At 36.5% G+C, this 21,562-nt stretch overlaps 1 protein-coding gene across 2 annotated transcripts in view; it reads left to right on the forward strand.

Moving 5' to 3' along the window:
- Positions 1-21,562, forward strand: part of NTRK3 (neurotrophic receptor tyrosine kinase 3) — a 246,687-nt gene that overhangs the window by 70,295 nt on the left and 154,830 nt on the right. For both annotated transcript variants that reach the window (XM_053464460.1, XM_053464459.1), the window contains exons 2-3: positions 4,007-4,081; positions 6,215-6,286. In XM_053464460.1, coding sequence (XP_053320435.1) covers positions 4,007-4,081; positions 6,215-6,286 — 147 coding nt within the window. The remainder of the gene's footprint in view (positions 1-4,006; positions 4,082-6,214; positions 6,287-21,562) is intronic.

Genomic DNA, 21,562 nt, shown 5'->3' on the forward strand with positions numbered 1-21,562 from the left:
TACCATATGTCACATAACAAAACATCCATTAGAGTTTATACATAATGTTCTTAATCTATGTTCTCACAGACATACAAAGAATCTTGTGTGTTATCTAGAAACAGGTCACCTTGACAATTTTAATTGGGTAGGATTTTGACTCTTCCTCTCAATTTTAGAGTTATAAATTGTTTCCCCGTGTTGAGTCCTAATCGTGATCAATAAACGGTGAGAGACTTTGTATAAACATTTATAAACAGAAAAATCACAAACACTGACAGTTAATTTAGCTTTCAGGTCTACTCCTCTGCTAGAATTCAATTGATTTGTTATTATTTAATAAATGATTGGTGACAACAACTTCCTGATCACAGCTCCCTTTAATTATTTACAATTATGACAGCAAATCATTTACGGATAGAACATGTGTTCCCCTCTGTGACATCGCCATAACTTATAGGAAAATAAAGATTTCAGCATTCCGTGGAAGATAGCATGATTCGCTTTTGTATCTCGAGAAGGAACCGTCTTGAGGTCTGCAAAATATATTTAACTGTACATCTTATTTTAGGAATTCTGGTCTGATAAAAAGGTGCCGTAGACAACTAAAGACTGACATAGTGTGGCTAGTAAGACTCAGAATGTTCAGAGCACCAATTACACTGGAATCCTTTCTATTCAGATTTACTCAACACGGTTGCTTTAATTAGTTCTTGGATTCAAGTGTTATTGGCTACAGAAACAATTTGCTAGACGTTTTTTAACAGTGGAATGGACCTCATAAGTTTCTTGTGATTCTACATAACCGCAAGCTCATCAATAATCTTGCTACACAGGGTTACATAGGGGCTATGTCCAAAACAACAATAAAATAGCTATTTCTGTCCATCAGGAAGAACCTAGAAGGAATGAGCAGACTAGATGGGCTGAATGTTTCTTATTTGCAGTCTTACTACTACTAATTCTATGTTTTTGAGTCCAAAGTGCACGACCACATCAGCCAAGTGTCTTTCAGTTGAGTATGCTTTGCTACTTGCGATATAATATATGTAGAAGTTTAATATTTTACTAATGGAGCGAATTCTTAAGAGTAAGCGCTGTGTAAATTATTGGCGCTATTTAAATAAAAGATAATAATAATAACAAATTACTATGTTAAACATTGTTATGGAAAACATATTCAGTATTTGAACTTTCTGGGTCCTTCTATGGAGAAACATACAGAAAACTGCACTGGAACCCAATGGGTTAATACAAATTGCTCCTGTATACAAGGATTGTTTCTTTTTTTCCCCTAGAAAAACATGAATATTCACAGCACCTGTTAGAATGCAGTCACAGGTGCCGGCATTAAATACATATAGTTTACATATTCAGGCATATATATTACATCCTGTAATTTACAAGTATAAATTACAATACAGCATAGACACTAAGCTTGATACTGCAGAATTTAACATATGAATGGATGAAACAGCTCTAATATATTCCAGCCAAGTATGTGAAATTTTGATTTTACCCATGATTCTCATCTTGTGGTCTACCGGATTTATAGGCTTGCAATATACAGCACTATATATCACATCTTTCTAACGGTTTATGTCAGATATTATAATTAGTGTATGCACTGTATATCCTCCTTAGCATGGCCAGCGGAGCACACTGAGATCAGTATGAAATAAAAGCTGTTTATTAGAGCAGAGGGTAATGGCTCGACTCTATGAATCTAGGTCATCGGTGATACACAGAGAATGGAAATCAGGGTGGGCAACATCCAAATTTAAAAACAATGTATTTCTGTACGTTGCAATAGATAATAAAATAGTATTGTAATATATTAACCCCTTCACGACCAAATCCGTATGGGCTGTTGTCCTCAAGGGGTTAAGAATGATCAAACATCACAGTACCGCCAAAATTGTATTGGATCTACACTTGGAAAAATGTATTTCTATTTTATTATATATATATATATATATATATATATATATATATATATATAAGCAAATCAATTGTTCCAATACAACAGAACATACTTTTATTCACAACTGGGAATTGCTGTTAATGTGTGGGTGGTTAAGTGAAAACAAAACCTGCAAAATGGCAAATAGGAGCAAAATGTCTTTTTTTCTGCTTGTGTTAGAAAAAGGTGATATAACTTAAGCAAACCTTTTAAAATAAATATTAATATAAATTGCAATGGGGAAATTTGCTAAGAGGTTATACATTGCAGAACTATTGCTCTGTAGTAGAATGTTATTGTATAGAGCCTATGTGCTTTTATTAAACCTGCTTGGAGTCTTTTTTTATACATTTTAATGAGGTCAAAAAATAAAAAAGGTAGAGTCACATAAACTTTTGTAATTAATATGCCCTCATTCTAGCTCCAAAAGCACCCATAGGTTCAAACTTTGCATTATCGATATTTGTTAAACCCGTATACCAATGTCTCTTTCTATTCATGTTGTGTGTATTTGAAATTCCCACTTCTGCCCTTCCATATGTAAAAAAGACCCCTGTGTTCATGTAAGGTTTTCTCTTTTTGACTCAATTATTGGACCAATACGATAAATATATATATATCCATATATATCTATATATATATAAATTTTCTTTATAAAAACTTGATTCTGATGAAATCATTACTTACATTTTGTAACTTATATCTGCCCGTTCCTATAAAACAGCAGATTGCTTACACATTTTTTGTCTGTGCCAGGCAATGCTAAAATCTGCTAAATAAAGCAGATGATTTTAGCAATTCATGAAAAAAGAAGGTTGTAACTGAGTTAGAAAATTGAAAGTAGCTGCCAGAAACCTCAAATGTAATCACCTTAAAATAACTAATAGTGATAATAGTGATTATAACACCAAAAAAACATTTGATGTACGAATAATGTATGGCATTAGCGATGCCTGGCACAGACAAAAAATCAGCCCTCCTGAAAGCCTGTTCCATGTCTTCACGTCTGTTCTTCTAAAAGTGTGATTTCTGATTGCCACCACCTTCTTACTCCAACTTAAACACATATTCTTGTGTTGTAGGTCCTGATGTAAAGCACATTCTTTTGGTCCATGTTAATCCCAGGATATTTTGAGTGATTCCTTCCCCTACATATATTTATACCTTATATATTTATTATTGATGTGGTATCACGCAGATCTTACACCACGATAGCAACATTTCTTTAGGCGATGTATGTCTTTACAGATAAATATTTCTTAGAATGTACTGTTTCTACCAGGTTAGAATAAAACAAACAGGAACTAAGAGAAATACCACCTCTTTGACATGCTGCCAAATTCAAGTCAGTTGATAAGCCTAGTAATTAACCAAATTATGAAGCACAAACCAGCCCTGTTCAACACAGTTTGAGACTCACCGAAAATTGGCTGTCAGGGAACAAAAATGTCTTGGAGGAATTTTTATACATGTTTCCAAATATTTGACATTCTTCCAATAGCCCCATGTAATAAAGAAAAAAAAATCAATGAAAACTTCAGTTGGTGGCAAGTATTCTTAGAATTGTAGTATCTCAGGAGGCACTTACTCCTTGACCCTCAACCCTTTCATCCTAACACTGGCTCTTCTGTTTCTCGATTGCTTGCACAATCCCTCTAGTGGGTTAATTTCTAAGATACAGGCACATCAGGAACCATTTATGAGAATAACACAGGAGGCAGATGTTTTGGTGACCTGACCGGAACAAAAGTTCCGAAATCCATGTATTTACATAGCTCGCTTGCGTCATATTTACATAAGAACAGGTCATTTTTATGATGCTACTGTATTGAATTGTATAATAAGTGCAAAACGCTTTCAATGAGGCCCAGATGTAATCTGCAGTAGTAATTGTACATTTTCTATGGTTCTAGCATCTGCGATGCGGCGTTTACTCTTGTAAATGACCAGTTGATTTGGGATTTTTTTTCTCTATGTATTGTAGCATCAACACATGAATACTATAAATCCCCTTTGATTATAATAATGTCAGCTCATTCACATCAACCTTGATTTTCTTTACAGACACATTGAAAACTGGAAGGGCTTACACACGTTGAATGCGGTGGATATGGAACTCTACACTGGACTTCAGGAGCTGTGAGTCTTTGATTTAATCTTTTGACTTTTTTGTATCAATATTTGCTTTCCTTACACAATGAATGTAGTAGCACTGAATATTTACCAAATATCACAAAACTGCATAAATGCAGGACTCTGCGAGGGACTGTCTTATCCCCAAACAGTTTTTTGTAAATCTTTTAATGCACATTTGAGCTCTTTTGTATGGACTACAATCCATTTCACCGGACTTACAAAATTAATTTTATATCTCATTTTCCTCCTCCCTTGGACGACTCTGCTGGAGCAGGAAGCATACTTAAATATACTTCCTGCTCATACAATGTAGCATTGCCGTTGCAGTCAGCGGGCTCTAAGCTCCAATTGCAGTCAACAGCAGTAATGGCAGCCAATCACTTGCGTGTTAGCTGAACACTACAATTGGCTGTGACCACTCTATTAATTTGAATAGGAAAAGGAGCTCTCATTTACTTTAAGGTCTAAAGCTCTACTTCAAGTATACTTCTTGCCAGGGTAACAGGTGCATAATAACCCCTCAGTAATATTGCCAACCTCTATGACCTTTTTATAATAAATAATAATAAAAAAAATCACTGCATTAGTAATTTGACAGTGTAACAACAAATGATGAACACAGAGAGAGGTGAAATCAGGGATGATCAAAATATATTTTGTAGCAGTGGCCTTGTAAAAATGGTTTTAGGATATAGAATCGGAAGCGTGAATGAGAATAGAGAATTTTCACACTTGGCACTGTAACTAGATTGATTTCTGTAAAATTCAATTGTAACAATTAAACTTGTTTTTTGAAAGAAAAAGGGACAGTTTTCATTATTTCATAACAGGTGTGACAAAAGATGATGGGGAAGGTATCAGTTGGCAGAGAAAAGGATGAAATTATGGGCATCAGTGGGGGCAATAATGAGACATATATGAGATGCGATGCGCTGAGAACATATACTGTAAGACATGAGACGCAGAAACCTTCAGGCATAAAAGTCAAAGCAGAAACTGCTGTATTAAAAAACAATGTAGAGTCTGGGGACAAAAAATGTCTCCAAAATCTTATACAGTAAACGAAAGGGTGAACAATACGTGTTTAACAGTAAAACGAAAGTACCCAGCCACATATCTCATCTAATTCATTCAGCCTCCTACAGCGTCACAAGAGGCCTAATCATACTAATTCTCTATAAAAAAAATATAGATGTTAGAGACCGAACTCAGCTTTCAATGTAATGAATCGCATGGAGTGTTTCCATTGCTAATATTGGTATTGAAAATACAGTGGTTAGTGTCACTTAAAACTGTACACTTTTATGAGAAAAGTTCTAGTCCTTATACAAGTAAGGTTGGATTGATAATCATCTAAAATTATGTGTTTTCCCTGGGATCCCTGATGTCAAGGGACCCCATTTAGTGGTGTGTCATTTTTACACGCGTACACATAATATATAATGTGTATGTGTGTATAAATGACATTGATATATATATATATATATACACATATATATATATATACATATATATATATATATATATATATATATGTATATATATATATATATATGTATATATATATATATTAGGTGTACCTGTGTATAAATGACTATATATGAGTGTGTTTTCAAAATTAGAATCAAAGATTAAGGGTACAGTCTGGTTCCACATTATATATATATATATAATTTGTTTTATTCTGTAAAGCGTAGCTGCTCTAAAACAGTAAAAGAAAAAGCAATGGGGCGTAAGATCTTTTTAAATCAGTATATCACACATAGGAACAGGCAGATACACTAGTCTCTATGGAATGCTTATGATTTATTGCGGTTAAAACCATAATACAGAGATACTTTGTCAATGTTCCAGGTAAAGTGGGTTAGCTCCCAAACTTATGCCCTTGCTTATGGGCCAACATGTCAGAATGTTTAAAAAAATAAAAATAGAACATCCACGAGAGAAAAAAATAAAAAAAATCTACCAGTGGATGGAACAGAGCCAAAGTATTATCATTTGACCCTTCTTACTACTATGTAGGTTCTACTAAATGCATAACTATTACATTTACTAATACTGAAATGATATGGAAAAAAAATATATATATATATATCATATACATAGCTGATCGTTTCCTTGCAAATCTTTTTACAGAACGATCAAGGACTCCGGACTACGAAGCATACAGCTAAGAGCATTTGCCAAGAACCCACAACTGCACTACATGTAAGTTATTTTATTTCTAAATCCAATGTAGTTTGCAGCATCTTAAAACCATACATAGAAACTCTCCCCGTTTGACTTGGAGTCTCTAGTTAAAGAACTGCTTCCCCGGGTCTCTGGGTCACTCTCCTCATTCTCTGGAGAAGGGAAACGTTTAGCCATGTCCACTCCGTTCAGTTCTCCTCCCACTCCCAATAAATGTCATGCTTTTTGGGCCTAGCCCTGCCCTTGTCTGTGGCTAGCCCTGCCCATCACAGGGCTAACCACTCCCCTTATATGACTGTGCATGGCTAGCCCTGCCCCCTCACAAAGCCCCTCCCCCAGAAGAGGGAGTGCTCTGGGTAGCCTGCCCTTGCAAGCTCCCAGGTATGCCAATATCAGACCAGTATCGATACAGTAAAATTGAGTTTCATAAGCTTTCAAGACCTAAGAGGTAACTTGTTTGAGTTCAGATGCCTTTTAGATCTGACATGACTGCTCTACTCCTGATCCATTTCTCATTGTGACCCATATCTGTCTTTTATATTTAAAAAAACATTTTTTGTTGGATTAAAATTAAATAATTTCCAAAACAACTGTTACTGGGAAAAAAACCAAAATCACTGATAGTAATAATATTACTCAGTTTCTACCTAAAATTTTATTTCTATTATTATTATTACTATTATTACTATTATTTTGCATATTGTACTTTTGATAGAAGCAGTAAAGTATTTGTAATGAAACATTCGATCTGTAATACATCAACCCTCACATGAGATTATGGATTTGCATACACATAATTATACATAATTACATGTAGACGAGGTAACATGAAAATACCTAGATTTATTTTGAACTGTAATGGTTTAAGGTAAAACAAAATTAATTAAATATGGTTTATGTCAGTGACTCCTAAATGTCTCCATAAGGTGCAATTAAGTTACTAAAATACTAAGCTTTAGAATTAATTATTTTCTCAAATGTGTTGGCAGAAATGCTTAAACTCCCACATACAATGTAAAAACCCATATGTTCACATGTACATAAAGTAACCTCCAGCCCAACACCTCCAGAAACATTGCTGTCTAACTTAATTTAACCAGTTAACCACTTAGCTGGGGATGAAGTAAAAGCTGTTAAGTTGTCAAAGATGCCAAATCATTTGACAGCTTTCTATTATTTTGGACAGCTTGGCATAGCAGATAGTAAATGCTTCCCCTGATTGCAGCGGGACCCCAACTTTTCAGAGGATAGTCCTTTATAAAGCATAAACCATAGCTCTACTGCCATCTCCCATTTTAGTAAATACACCCTTTTGTCTACATAATAATCTTATAGGTTTAACAATTCACTTTTCTGTTTATAAGGGACAGGATTTATCACTTATAAAAATTGCACATTTTTATCTGGGGTTAATCAGTGTGAATGTCCATTGCCTGGACATTAAAAAAACCCACATTTTTGTTTTCCAGTAAACGTAAGGGTTTTTTTTCTAAATGAATTTATACACTTGAAGTTGGCCAGTTTATTCACATGAATATGTGATCAAAGTTCCAAACATTGTCTCATCATCTCAAAGGCACCAATTAGCCAATTTTATCTATCCCAGTGCACATTAATTTTCTTTTTTTTTTCATTAAGAATCTCTCAAAGTTGAAAACATAGGTCCTTTCCCATGTGCAAAGCTTTGTAGCATGAGATAAATATTGTAGTGTCTCGAAAAGGATGTGACCATTTGACCCATTGATGAAATGGCTTGTTAAAAATGATTACAGCCATATAACCAAAATGAGAAGTGAAGAAGACATCCATCACTGTGATGAATATAAGGAGATTGCATCTTGGTGTGTGTGGAGAAACAGAGTAATAAAGATATTGGAAGGATGGAAATACGCGCAGTCCAGGTTATAGAGGATTTAATAAGAAGTAGAAGGATTTTGGAAGTATGTGGGATTTTGGGAGTATATGGATGAGCGAGAACTTGACAGGGTTTGAGCAAAGCCAATTCCGACTAACACACAGGAGAAAACGGAGATCAGTTTAGTCAAGGTCACGAGAGTACAAGTTGCTTGCCGATTCTTAAGAACATGTGCTCGCTCGTGATGAATGTGAGTCCCTTGCACTATGTCAGGTGAATGGGATTATGGATTTACAGGTGGTGAAAGGAAATTACTGTAACAACTATGGTGTGGATGAAACAAAATTACGTTAACCCTTTTAGTAGAAACGTAGAAGTTGACAGCAGTTGGGCCCATCTAGTCTGCCCATTTTCCCGAATGTAAGACTCAGACCTTAGAAGAACAAGGCCCTGTTTTGCAGTAAGCCTTCTCAGCACACTGGTACTGAATGAGTTAATAACCTAAAGATGATGAGGGGTAAATTGCAGCTGGGATTTTTTTTGCTTTGGTTACTCTATTTGAATGGTCTATAAGCAGCCCGTCTTTATTATTTATTGCAAAAGGTACTTTAGAAATGTTATTGGCGCACAGGCGACTTTTTCTCCGTGTCTGTTTGGAATATTATTAATAACAGCACCTTCTACGTTTGATGACAAATGTGCAATTTTCTTCCATTCTTTAGTTTTAAATAATGTAGTATTTTGTACAACCACATATTGATTTCCTTAGCCTTGCTAAACATGCAGCATTACAAGCTAAGTATTGTAAACACGTCCTTATGAATGCAAACAGCGCTTGCATCGAATCTGTGATTAGTTTACAAAAAATCATTAAAAAAAAGATGGCACTAGCGTATAAGACTTTATACAAAGTCCTTCTCTCTACGTACTTACTTTATCAGGCAAGTTGAGTGAAGCCTTAATGGGGTTTAGTGATATCCAAGGTGATAGATTTTGGGTTAATACTCTAGTAATGCAAGCAATGCAAGTATAAGTTCTAAGAAGTAGGGTGTCTGTATACTGACAGTAATAGAGATATCGGACATTGCAAAACTTCACATGACCAACAAAGAAAATGGACATAATACCTTGGTATGAAACCAAGATAAAACGCCCATGAAAAAGGTTTTCTACATAAATCACATCAACTCTGCAAAGGAAGTTCGTTTCCGAGGACCTGTTAAATTGTAACTCTTTAACCATACCCCCTCTTAAAATGGTGGGCGGTGTAGATATCATTCTCACATTATGCAGAAGGAGACGTCTTCCTGGTGAATCGCCTTCATTTTTCCGCAGTTGCATGTTTTATTAGCACACTATATGTTTTTTTCTCCCATTTTTGGTTAGGCTGATTATATGTAGAAGTGTCAAGATAATATCTTCTATTCTTCACACTTGCACCAATATGTGTTGTTTTGTGGCTATATTGGTTATATAGTAGAGTGACACCCACTGCGTTTGATGCTGTGGGATTAAATTTTATACACCATTTAGCATTCCGGTTTAGTTTGCCATTGCTACTGTGGAATGAACAGATATACAAAAAATCCTACACATATCCCTATGTGAAACTTGCGTTGTAATCCACAAATCATGAATTGTTTTTGAGACCTCTTTTGAGAATGTACCACTATACAAACTTTCTATGTTAACTCGTATGTGAAATGTAAGTGTCTAAGTAGCTTGTGTGTATTTAAGGCTTTCCGCTCCTTAGTCTCAATTTAAAAAAACAAAAAACGAATGTAGCCAAATTAGCCTATGGGAAATGGAGCCTTTAGCTGCTGATGCCTTTTATCGGGCCAACATAAAAAAGATTTAAGGTTACATATGCTTTCGGAATGTCAGAAGTCCCTTTTTCAGATGAAGAATTGACTTCTGGGGTCCTGGAGGTTTATATAATGTTACATCTATGCCCAATAAAAGATGTCAACTGTAACCAATGTTTTCTCTAGCCGATACAGCTAGATCAATTTTCCTTACACCAGTTACTACAAATACCATGAAGTATGCACAGTGGCCTAATTAGGCAGAGCACCAAGATGTCTTCAATGCTGTAACAGAGGCCCATTGGGGTGTTTATGATGGGGACCCTCAACACCAGCTCCTCCAACTCCATGCCCCAAGGCTAGATATACTACTGGGTGAATGGGCCATGCTCCCTCAGTGACTTTTGATGTAATTTCCCAGTGCTCAGACATAGGCAGAAACTGAGAAACAACTGACACCGACCTACAGGCTCTTGAGCCAACAAAGTATGTTGTGTGTGTAAATGTGTTAGTGTGTGTGTAACTATGCTAGCATTTGTCTTAGTATGTGTGTGTACGTATGTTATGTATGTAAATAGGTACAGTATGGTAGTGTGTGTGTGTAAGTATTTTACTGTGTGTTAGTGTGTGTGTGTAGGAGGAGCTTGGGGGCCCCCACTGTACGTCTTGCATGGGGTCCTCAACATTTTTTGTTATGCCACTGGTTATCATATTCCAGCATTCTTCCTCTGAAGACCCCACAGAGGACTGTGTAGACAAAGACCTACTTGCAACTGGGAACAAAAAAAATGTACTCTGAGCTTCCATGGTGTGTGTGACCCATCAGGGCATGCACAGTAGACTAATACACCCCAGTAATTGGCGATGGTATGATGCATGTTGGTGGTTGAGGATACTGGGGGTTATATTCCACCATAGCGGGAGTCTTGGAGATGCCAGATCATTTCAATAACTGATACTTTCTTCTATTTGCTGCAAATATGGCCTTTGCTTTGAAACTTGAAAAACAAATTTGCAATTACATTATTTCCATGACAAGTGTGTTCCTGTATTTTGAACTGTTGTTTAATATGTAAATGTCATTCTGGATCAGTTCTGTCACTATTAGAATATTTATTCCAATCGCTCAAGGTCTTTGTATATGCTGTCCATTACATTACCTAATTAGGATGATTATTTTGCAAATGTATGAAGATTATATTCAATTTAACTTGTCACTGTAACCGCGCCGTTTCCTGCTATAAAGTATTATGCAATAACCCAGCATAATAATACTCCTTATTGACCACATCTATCAAATCATCGAGGCAGTTATATGATATTTATGCGTTTGGTAAGACAGTACTCTTCCTGGGAAAAGCTAGAATGCAGTGGGTGGTATAATGTCAAAATATGAAGAGAGGCGGAAACTTCTGACATGAGAATGACGAGAGGCAGATTCTGTCTGTGTTATACTTATTTTCTTATCAGTTGATTATGATTTAGACAGATCTGTCATTTTCCCCAAATTTCAAATGTTACATTTCTATACGTTTTATATATATATATATAATTATATATTACCTTTTATTTATTAAGCACCAACAAGTTATGCAGTGCTGTACAATTTAAATGGGGGCAGTTAACACATACAAATATACATGAATACATACAGATACATCAGGAGTTGAGAACCCTGCCCATGAGCTGCCCTCTAGCCTTAAGGTATTTTTATACAAAGTTCCTGGCAGGAATGGTTGGCTTTGAGGGCCCCGCTCATGAGCATACAATCTAAGGCAGTAGTATGGGTAATATATACTGTATAATGATCTTTACAGATTATAAATCATAGAAACCCATGTTATGTGTATTTTGTGATAAAAATATCTTCTCGCAATTTGCATAATTATTCCTCCCCATTCAGTTACCTCTTCCCTGTTGTTGTTGTGTGTATACGCTGGTAGTTGATTGGTTAAAGTGGCATTAGTAAGAGTTGAGGCAGGAGGAGAGAGAAAACCTTGAAACTGGTAGTTGATCGGCCTTAGACTGCCTTCTATGTCTCTTTCACAAGCTTTAGGTAGTGTGACTGTGAGCTCTCCCTCTTCTGGGGGATTGGCTTTATGAAGAGGTGGGGCTAGTTGCCTGCAGGGGTAGGGCTACCCCATACAGCCCTTAGTGGGTGGAGAGTGAGTGGGCGTGATCAAACAACGCAGAGAAAGAAGAAACGTACCTGGAGACTCCAGGTAAAACCTAGAGCGTTCCCAGGCATTCTGATAAATTAAGCTGTGCTAAAAAGGTGTGACGGTCTCCTGCTTTATCTGTAACATACTCCCACTCAAGCAACTTTAAAAAACGGATGTTTAACTATTCTTTTGGCTCCTCGATTGGTAAAAGAACATATCACAACAGTGAGAAAGTGATGTTTGGTGCCAAGGCCTCCATCACTGTAATGGCCTTCGCTATAGTACAGTATAGGGTATGTGTAATAAGTCACCTGGCTATTCCAGAAGGTCATATTGATCCTTGTACTAGCAGGTCAAATATAGACAGACATTCTGTCTTACTAGGAGGGTCCAGTGGATTAAGAATCTTATAGATAATGAACAATGCATTGAATAAGTGCTTGAACATCATTAAATCATGTTTGGAGCCAGTAGGGAGGTATTTTTGACCATAGGAGATGATTTATCTGGGTTTAATAGCAGAAATAAAATTACTCTGACCATATTTTGGAATTTAGGCTGATTCAATGATTTCTGCTACTGTTATTCTTTTCGGTGTCAGTAATGTTACCAACTCTAGTCTTTATTTAATAGTGCAAAACATGAAACTTTTTAACTACTATTTTTTAATGAAATAATTTACTGAATGCAACCAAGGTTGCGTTAATGCTATTCTGGCAAACATTTAGTTTACAAATGACATATTACACATTGTGTATAACAAGACATGTAGCTGGTGGAAATTAATTGTTCTACCTGTTGTAGAACCACAAACCTACGGAGCTAGGGGGCTCCACCACTTATATACCACCCTATCAGTGAAGAACTTCTTTCTTACATTACCTCTAATCCTCTGACACTAATGTTAGACCATGACATCTTGGCCCAGCATTTCCCTCCTCATTAAACATTCAGTTTTTTTCAGTGTATTTAAGTGTATTTCTTTTATGCTCCATTAAATCTTCATGCCACAAAATTCATTTTCCAGGTGTGAGGCGTCCTAATGTTTTTAATGGAGGCGTCCACAGTCCTTGAAATGTCATCATTTTAAGCCATGCTCTGGGTCTTTGAATGTGGAGCTGTCAGGTTCCTCTGACAGCTGTCAAAAAACCCAACTTCATATCAAAAGGCGAGAGAGGAGATCTCAGCTCTGGATTCCTTATATATATATATAGTAGATGTGTCTGAGGAATATACTTAACACTTTAAGTAAATAATGTAAAGCTTCACGATACACTAGTAACACTGGTTATCCAATATAATTACAATGTTTTTCTCTATTGCTTCTAGGCAACCTGTATACTCAACTTGCTTGTGATTGTTACATTTATGTTTGTACAATTCATTGTACAACCAACAGGGTGTATATAGATAGGGTAGACAGTCCATTCTTACCGGATCATTTCTGTGCTTTTTTTATCAATACATAATACTTTGTCCCTTTAAAATGCATAGTGTACTTGGCAAAGTTCAAAGTACAGCTTTCCTCCTACCTCGGTGAATAACCTTCAAGGGGATTTGGTCCTCTACCAAACAGAAAATAAGTTCATACACACTGATTTTCAATGCATTGAAGTATTAAAAGTTATAGAAAAAAAATCTGTTGCCTGAGTATAACTAGACATGCCAGGCTGTGTCTACTTCAGACTGGACATGAATGAATTATACATGCATGTTGGAGAGCAGACTGGTATGAATAGTTTAATTCATACCCTCAAAACTTGTCTACAGAATGCAGAATTTACATTACATTTAAGTAACTAGTCAATTCTAATTATAACCTGGCTTTGTGTTTTTTTTTTTTAATTTCCATCTTAAATTTGATGAAATTGGGAACTCTTTCCTCATTCATTTAAACCTTTGGCCCTTGTTATGTCTCCTTCCGGAACTGAATTATATTACCCGCTTATGATAATCTATGAGGCATTAAATTTGGGGCATTCATCATTATGTATATTAATCATAATGAGAGGGTGGGAATTAGAATTATTGAAGACAAATTAACCATCAGTGGCATGCTGCTTTTTTTACATAGGGAAACAAAATAAAAGAAGCTATCCAACGGTTTCTGATCCATGTGCTATAAAATAAATTGTGCTGAAAACTCAGGAAATTGAAATAAAACCTTAGCCAAGATTTATAAACTAGTGGGCCAGCTGTAAAATGGATTAGCTATGTGAATATATTTCCCTTCCAATGCTACCCAACCTTCTCTCTCCTACCAAAAATGATATTTAAATTTGGCACGCAAACCTACCCTTGCTAATAAGACGTACTATCGCACAGGGAGCCATTAAGAAGAGACATCTTGTTAGCATACTACAAGTGTCTCTCCAGGAGAACAATTCAGTTCTACTGACCATAAAGGTTCATCCTATTAATCTAATATATGACAGTCAGAAGTGAAAAAAAAAAAATGAGAATAATAAGTCATTTTGATTAAGTCGGTTATAACTATGCAGTCAGTTCTTTTTCATTCCACTCAAGAGTTCCTATAAGCAGGGACTCACAACAGCAATAAAAGGAGCGGGCCGGTCCATAGCATGGCTGTATGCTGAGCACGCTAGAGCAGTTGTGGGTGGAAAAATGTAATCTTCCATATCTATGTATTCTATAACATCACTATAGGTATCCATAGGCACTGGCAGCAAGAAGAAGGGAGGAAATCAGTAGCAGTAATGAGTATGTTAGTTTTAGAAATGAGGTTGTCTGACATGAGCGATCGACAAAGAATATAAATAAGGATTAAATGAAGGAGCATGTGAAAAATGAGAAACTGATCAATTTGTTGTTGGCTCTGCCCCCTCCCCCATACCAATTTCTGTAGCCATCCATGTATAAAGTGTACTTTGTTGACAAAAGAATACCGGAGAAACTAAATACTGCTTTAGCATAAAATCTAAACCAAGAAAGCTAATTTTTCATTCCACACCTCACATCAGCTCATAGCAGGGGCGGTGAAAAGTGCTTTGTGTCTCCATTTACAAGCCCCCCATTGGCGCCTGCTGTATCGTGCTGAATGAAAAATGTCCTTCCTTAATTTTAGAAACCATATATAGAACCATTTATTTTCTCCGAATGTGTATGAAAGCAACCTTATGTCTCTAGGATATTTCTTTATGTTTAACTATTACCCTGTCTGGTTTCAATATTCAGCATTCCCCACCTAGCAGATTTGTTTTAATATACAGCCAAGTCATTCTGTCAGTCAATGAGTCAGTCCAACAAACTTGTATCCACTAACCATTTCTTGACCCATTGATGTTATTTCTACAAGAATTTAAATAATATGAAGATCTGTATTCATGAGTCAACCAGGAGTGGTTTTTGGTAGATCTTGCTATGGTATATTAGATTTTTTGGTGAACTAGAGGTATTTTTGTAGTGAAATGGTGTTTATTGTTATGCTATATTTGATTTTTTTTATGAACTAGAGATATTTTTGTGGTAAAAGGTTATTTATTACACCCATGGTCTTTATATCTGTCCTTTTAGTCTGCTTAGTATTAAAATAGTATTTTGGTCAACACACCCAAGGACATATGTAGACTAGAGCTTGTCCCCCTTCCACTTAATACGAAGATGTGAAGGGGAAGATTATAGTTGGGGCAGTCAATCTGTGGTGGTAAACAGAGTAGCCACCCACCATTACGAGATGTACTGTGTTTAGTGATATCCCCTATTTATCCAACAGCCATGATTTTTGTTTTGTCCCTGTTTTGTATACATTGCTTAGTGATTGGGTAGTTGCTTGCCTTTTTTTATTATTATTGTGCATAACAAAATAGTTTACCTGTTGAGTGCATACTCTTCTAGATTGCAAATTGTTAATCCAGGATTCGCAAAAGCAGATGTTACATAGCATATAACACCTTCTCTGTCACACTGGTTGATGACGCACATCTCAGAAACAGCAAATGTAACACTGTATGTTAATAAATGAACAAGTTATGTATGGTGCAGATGACATGGCTGTGACATTTTCATATTTCCAAATGATTTATCAATCATTTCAGAAAGGCAAACAAGGATGTTGAAAGGTTTAGTTTTAATCGCTTAAGCAAACAAAGATTTGAAAGCAGGAAGAGAAATATATCTGATATTTTTCCATTTATCGTTGGAGTTCCTCACAACTTTCTACATGCATCAATGGAGCTCAGTCACGAACAGTGGATAATATGTCAGAAGCTATTATCTATCAAACACGCCAAACAGAGGAGAGATAGAAACTGACAATTTCAATTATTGTCCAGTGGCACTTGAAAGCAGCATCTAGGTATTCGTTTTGTTTCTGCATGTCTTTTTTCCCCGTTTCTTTCTCCCGTGCCTTGGCTAAATACCCACCTATCAGCTGTCTCCGGAGAAGAGGCAAGGAAGTTGCATTAATGTCATAGCTGTCACAGGCATTAATTTGGGCAATCTCAAGATGGCACGCAAAATGAAAAGAGCTAAGAATAAATCTTGCTGACAAATGAGCAATTTGTAAACCTCTGGGTGCTTAAAAGCAATAAATCCCCATATTCTAATATATTTACAAGTTATTTCACAAGGCGGTATCCTAAGGTTAAATCCGTGAATAAATTCGTAATGCAGGACTTGTCTGAGTGTCAGTGTTGTATTCTCGCCTATGTCAACTAGACCTGTAGGAGACAGCATCCTCTCGACAGCTTTACTAGTGGGCAGTTGCCCAAAAGTTATTCTCCTCAGTGCAGTGCACCTGTCATTATCACACTAGGATCGGTATTATGTGAAGCACGCCCAAACCTTTTTTAATGCTAGACATTTTAATATCAGTCAATGTTTTCACTTGCAGATCTACCAAGCCAGTGAGCCTTTGTGTCCTAAGAGAAGGGATGTCCTAACAGTTTTAAAGTGTGTGTGTGTGTGTGTGTGGGGGAGCGGGTGCCACATACAGGATCTGTCCCAGGTGCCAACTACTCTAGGTACGCCCCCGGTGGAATGCCCACCTGACATCAGTCCTGGCCACGTCCCGCAAGGGGAGGCTCCAGGTAGCCTGAAACTACAAGTTTCCAGATATATGTATGACCAATACATATGTTTGAGTTGTGCAAATGTCTCAAATGAAATTAATTAATGGTGCACAATATGAACAAACTGTGTGCTGTTAATCATAAGGAGATTTACTTCATGCAGTTTTTTGCATTAAATGAGTGAGTAGAATGCAGTGGAGCTCTCTCTGTCGCCTTCCCCCCACCAGATCCTACCTCACTCTACAACACCTCTAGGAATCTTTTCCTACAACACACATCTTTAAGAGGGGGCTGTGCAAAACCTCTTATCTTCCCAACTAGCTTGTAACCAGTACACCCAATAGCCGATATGCCAAAAGGGCCTAGGCCGGTATATTCTGCTGGTGAAATGTATTGTTTCAGGAGACTTTTTGACAGTAAAAGAAAAGTACTGTCTGCATTATCTTACCTAAACCATCTTAGCATTTCAGATCCCCAAGGCTTAAGGTTTTATTGTGCCTGATAATTGGATACTATCTCCGGAGACAAAATATCCTGTAATATTCTATATAGTATAGGAGGTGCTGTCAGTTATCTGTTTAAAACAGCTTACCATGAAAACACACTTGAAATACTAAAAAAAATCAGAAGTTACCTTTGTATGTCATATACAGATGACTTATCATTTGGGTAATAGAGGGGTTGGGGGCTTATGTCAAAAGACTATTAATTCATAAGATGCATGCATTGTTAAAATAGGAAATGTTGGAAAAATCTGGAAAGACATTATTTGCAAAACCTGTCAACTCCTCTGATTTTTTTCTTTTTTTTCCGTCAATTCATCTGTTAACCTTTTAACAAGTATGAATTATTTAAAATTAAAATGATTGTCCTTTTATGTGTAGAATTCCTGTTATCTGTGCCAGAAATATTGCTTACAATATTGGGTCACATTTTAAATTCTAGCACCCATTCACAGCAAATCCAGAAATCCTTCTCCACACAGTAGAAGCAGTTGCTGATAACATTGGTATGGAGGTCTTACTGATAACCATACCTGGGTTTCAATTTCTTCTTTCTCCAAAGTGGCACTTGGCCATACCCATTACATATCCATGTTCTACATGTTCCTTAACCACTTTCCCCCTGAGAGAGAGTTGTGGTTCCATCTCCCCCACTTCACTATACATTATGAAGGGCCAACACTGGCAAATATTGTCCAGCAAAAACGGCTGAGCTGGCTCTGCATACCACAGTGCCAGCTTAATGTCTAACTGGCTAATGCCAATGGGTGAGACTTTGTGGATGTATGCACATCTATTTTTATATAATTTCCACTGTGACAGTAGTGGCCTCAAGAAATCTATCTTCTCCCCGAACCTAGTGGAATGATATTTCTGCTGTCACAGATATGTCGCTCGCCTTATACTTTCTTTTATTTAGTTGTAATAATAGCGGACCCCAGGGCGTGATCTCATACACTGCTGCACTTAGTAACTGCTGGCGCAGAACCACTTGAAGGGCCAGTAGAACCTAATCTGTGCCACTTATCTCTCTTCTCTTCATTTCTTCAATCACCGGTTTTGGAAGCGTGAATTCCCCAACAGAAAATGATGAAACGGAGCAAGAAATGCAAACTAATGTAAAATTGACCAACCTCACCTCATTTTACTGAGTTTTATTTTGTTGCATTTTGTTGCACAGTCAATTGATTCTAAAACTAGCCTAGACATAAAGGGGGTATGTTTTACTCAAGCTGCAATCAAACTCATGCATCACCAGGCTAATGTCGCATTTGAAGATGTTTCTATTTCGGCACGGTTGTAAAGCTCCTCTTCCTTTCCAAGCCTCTGGACCCCAGCTGTGTAATCACAATTATAAGATGAATACTTCCTGTTCCATACTAATTGCAAAAACTGTTGTTATAAGAGAAAATAATGACTCCAGTGAGGGTTTTTAATTTTCACACTATGATAAAATGTTACGTTTAAGTCCAGCATTTAGGAAGAACAGTCTATGGGTGGCTTGAATTTGTATGCGGTATATGTCACTGACTGACAATTATGACTGAATTTATGTTTTACTTAGAGAAAAGTGGAGTCCAGTCATTGAGACCAGATGCATTCTTATGAAATGCAAACGTGTGTCCATTATGCCCCTTTTGTCTTCCACTTTCCATCTTCAAATCATGTCCTTTTGTTTTGGCTTAACACCCCCCCCCCCCAGAAAATCTGATTTCCTTCAGAAAAGTATTACATGCTTTAAGAACTTTGTTTTTATATTGTCTTAGGGTACTCTACTAAAGTACCTCAAAGTACTGCATGCATGCTAAACTCTTAACAACTCTTTTTCGTTTTCGTTATAATGTGATAGCAGTCATTCTAGGATTTCAAGGGCCAATCAAAAATATATACAGGCACCTTTCACAAGTACTGGATTTAATTGTATACAAACTGTACATATATTAAAGTTATATGTTATATTATACTTACACCTGTTTTCTGCCTTTTCATCCCGATATGGGATTCACTGGGGACTCTGAACAATGTTTTAAGTTTCTTGTATGGTGACTTTGCCAGTGTCATTCAAAGAAAACATGAGTTGATTTAACCTACCTTATGATTCTCAAGGTGTTTTATCCAGAGGAGCCAGTTCAAGTACATTATATCCATTAGACGTTCCTTGAGGAATAGATGATTCATTTTTATTTAGCAGTCGTTTAATTAATTGCCCAAAGACTTCCGCGTGGCCAGACATATTGTCACCAGTGGTAAGATGCGTAAAAGCAATTGTATTTGCATTGGTATAAACATAAGGGTTCATTTATACGCCACACTAGCTAATTACAGGACACATTACATAGCTATTAATGTTCATTGCTTTAGAATTATGGTAACACTTGTCTTTGGATCAAAATGCGGTCTCTTAAGTGTTCTTGTCTCCTAGAGAATTCAATATGTAAACCACCAATTTTTTTCTTTGTCTAATGAATAATGTAGCACACATAAAGACATTGGACTTGTTCTGAAGTATTATTAGTCCCTCTGTGTTCTCCTTGTGGTTAATCTTAAGGAGACAACCTCATGAGAAATAAACCTTCTATTGAAATATGCGTCTGCACCAACATTTTACAGTAAATTATTATTATTGATATATCACAGCACGCCAGCAAATTCTTTACTATTAAAAGAAGAGAAAAGTACCAAATGAACAATAATGTTAAACGTAACATACAAAATTAAAAATAATATAAAGAAACAAAAAGGTACGCGGATACAAACCGACTTTATACACTTTACAGATATATGTCCTCTAATCACTGCCTTAATTAACAATAGAAATGTATGAACTATACATGAATGTTTACGGCAGACTCCTTCAGTTGTTATATGGAGATAGGCATCAATGTTAGAATTGATGTTGCCTACAAATATATGTAATGAACATTAATGTTTAGGAATGATATGAATAATGATCATAGATGATTATGATAGCAAGCTGCATGTAGACAGAATAATTCAGGAAATCGTGCTATTCTACATTCAATGCTCAATTTCACACCGTACTAAATAAATGTAGCTGAATAAATATTCCTATACTGTTAGATGTCCAAACCCCTTCCAGAAGCAGTTCTTTAAATGTATGATATTGCCTTATTCAGAATTTCTGCCTGAAAACACTTAATCGTCCTGTGACACAAACATGGCACTGATATGTTGTGGCCATAGCATATACTTATGTAAATGTTGCTGTGTTGTTTTATGTGTCGTGGTCTTAAGAAGAAAGGATACGCTCTGTTTGTTCAACAAACTAATATGCTATCTAAGTGGAATAGCACCTTTAACTACATACATTAAGTATGGGATATATGAAAACACCCTGGATGATTTGTATAATTTCTGCATCTTGTTTGCAACAGCAGAGGAAGGTTTCTCACACATTCTCACACCCACGTTGTTATTTGGCAGGCACTGAACTCCTTTATCCTTCATAAAGTAATCAACCAGCTATCATGAATTTGGTGGGCTTAAATTACCTGTTTGGTGAATAGACTATAGACTATTCAAGAAGTTTTACTATTGTTTTACATGGATCTTGCAACCTGATTCATCACCTACATTAACAGTCATTTATCCAGTGCACAGAATGTGTGCTGAGTAACCAAAATATTAGGAGGGTCTACTTGAGCCAGGTAGACCCTCGCCCACCTGTCATTCTTTGAGGTTTATCCCCTCGGGAAATGCACTAGAGTTTTTGAGGGCTGACTAGTTGGAGGACAATGAGGTTTTAAAAACTGTTTCTTTCCCTTAACTTGTGGGCCACACAATGGCAACATGGTTGTGATGAGTAGACTCCTACTGATTCCTACAAATTTTAGTTTTAACAAAATTTGCCAATTTTGTCAGTTTGTACAAATCTCTGAAAAGGAGAGGCCCCAACGAAACAACACAAAATCAAGCACA

The sequence above is a fragment of the Spea bombifrons genome, chromosome 4 (assembly GCF_027358695.1).
Source record: "Spea bombifrons isolate aSpeBom1 chromosome 4, aSpeBom1.2.pri, whole genome shotgun sequence".
Lineage (NCBI taxonomy): Eukaryota > Metazoa > Chordata > Amphibia > Anura > Pelobatidae > Spea > Spea bombifrons.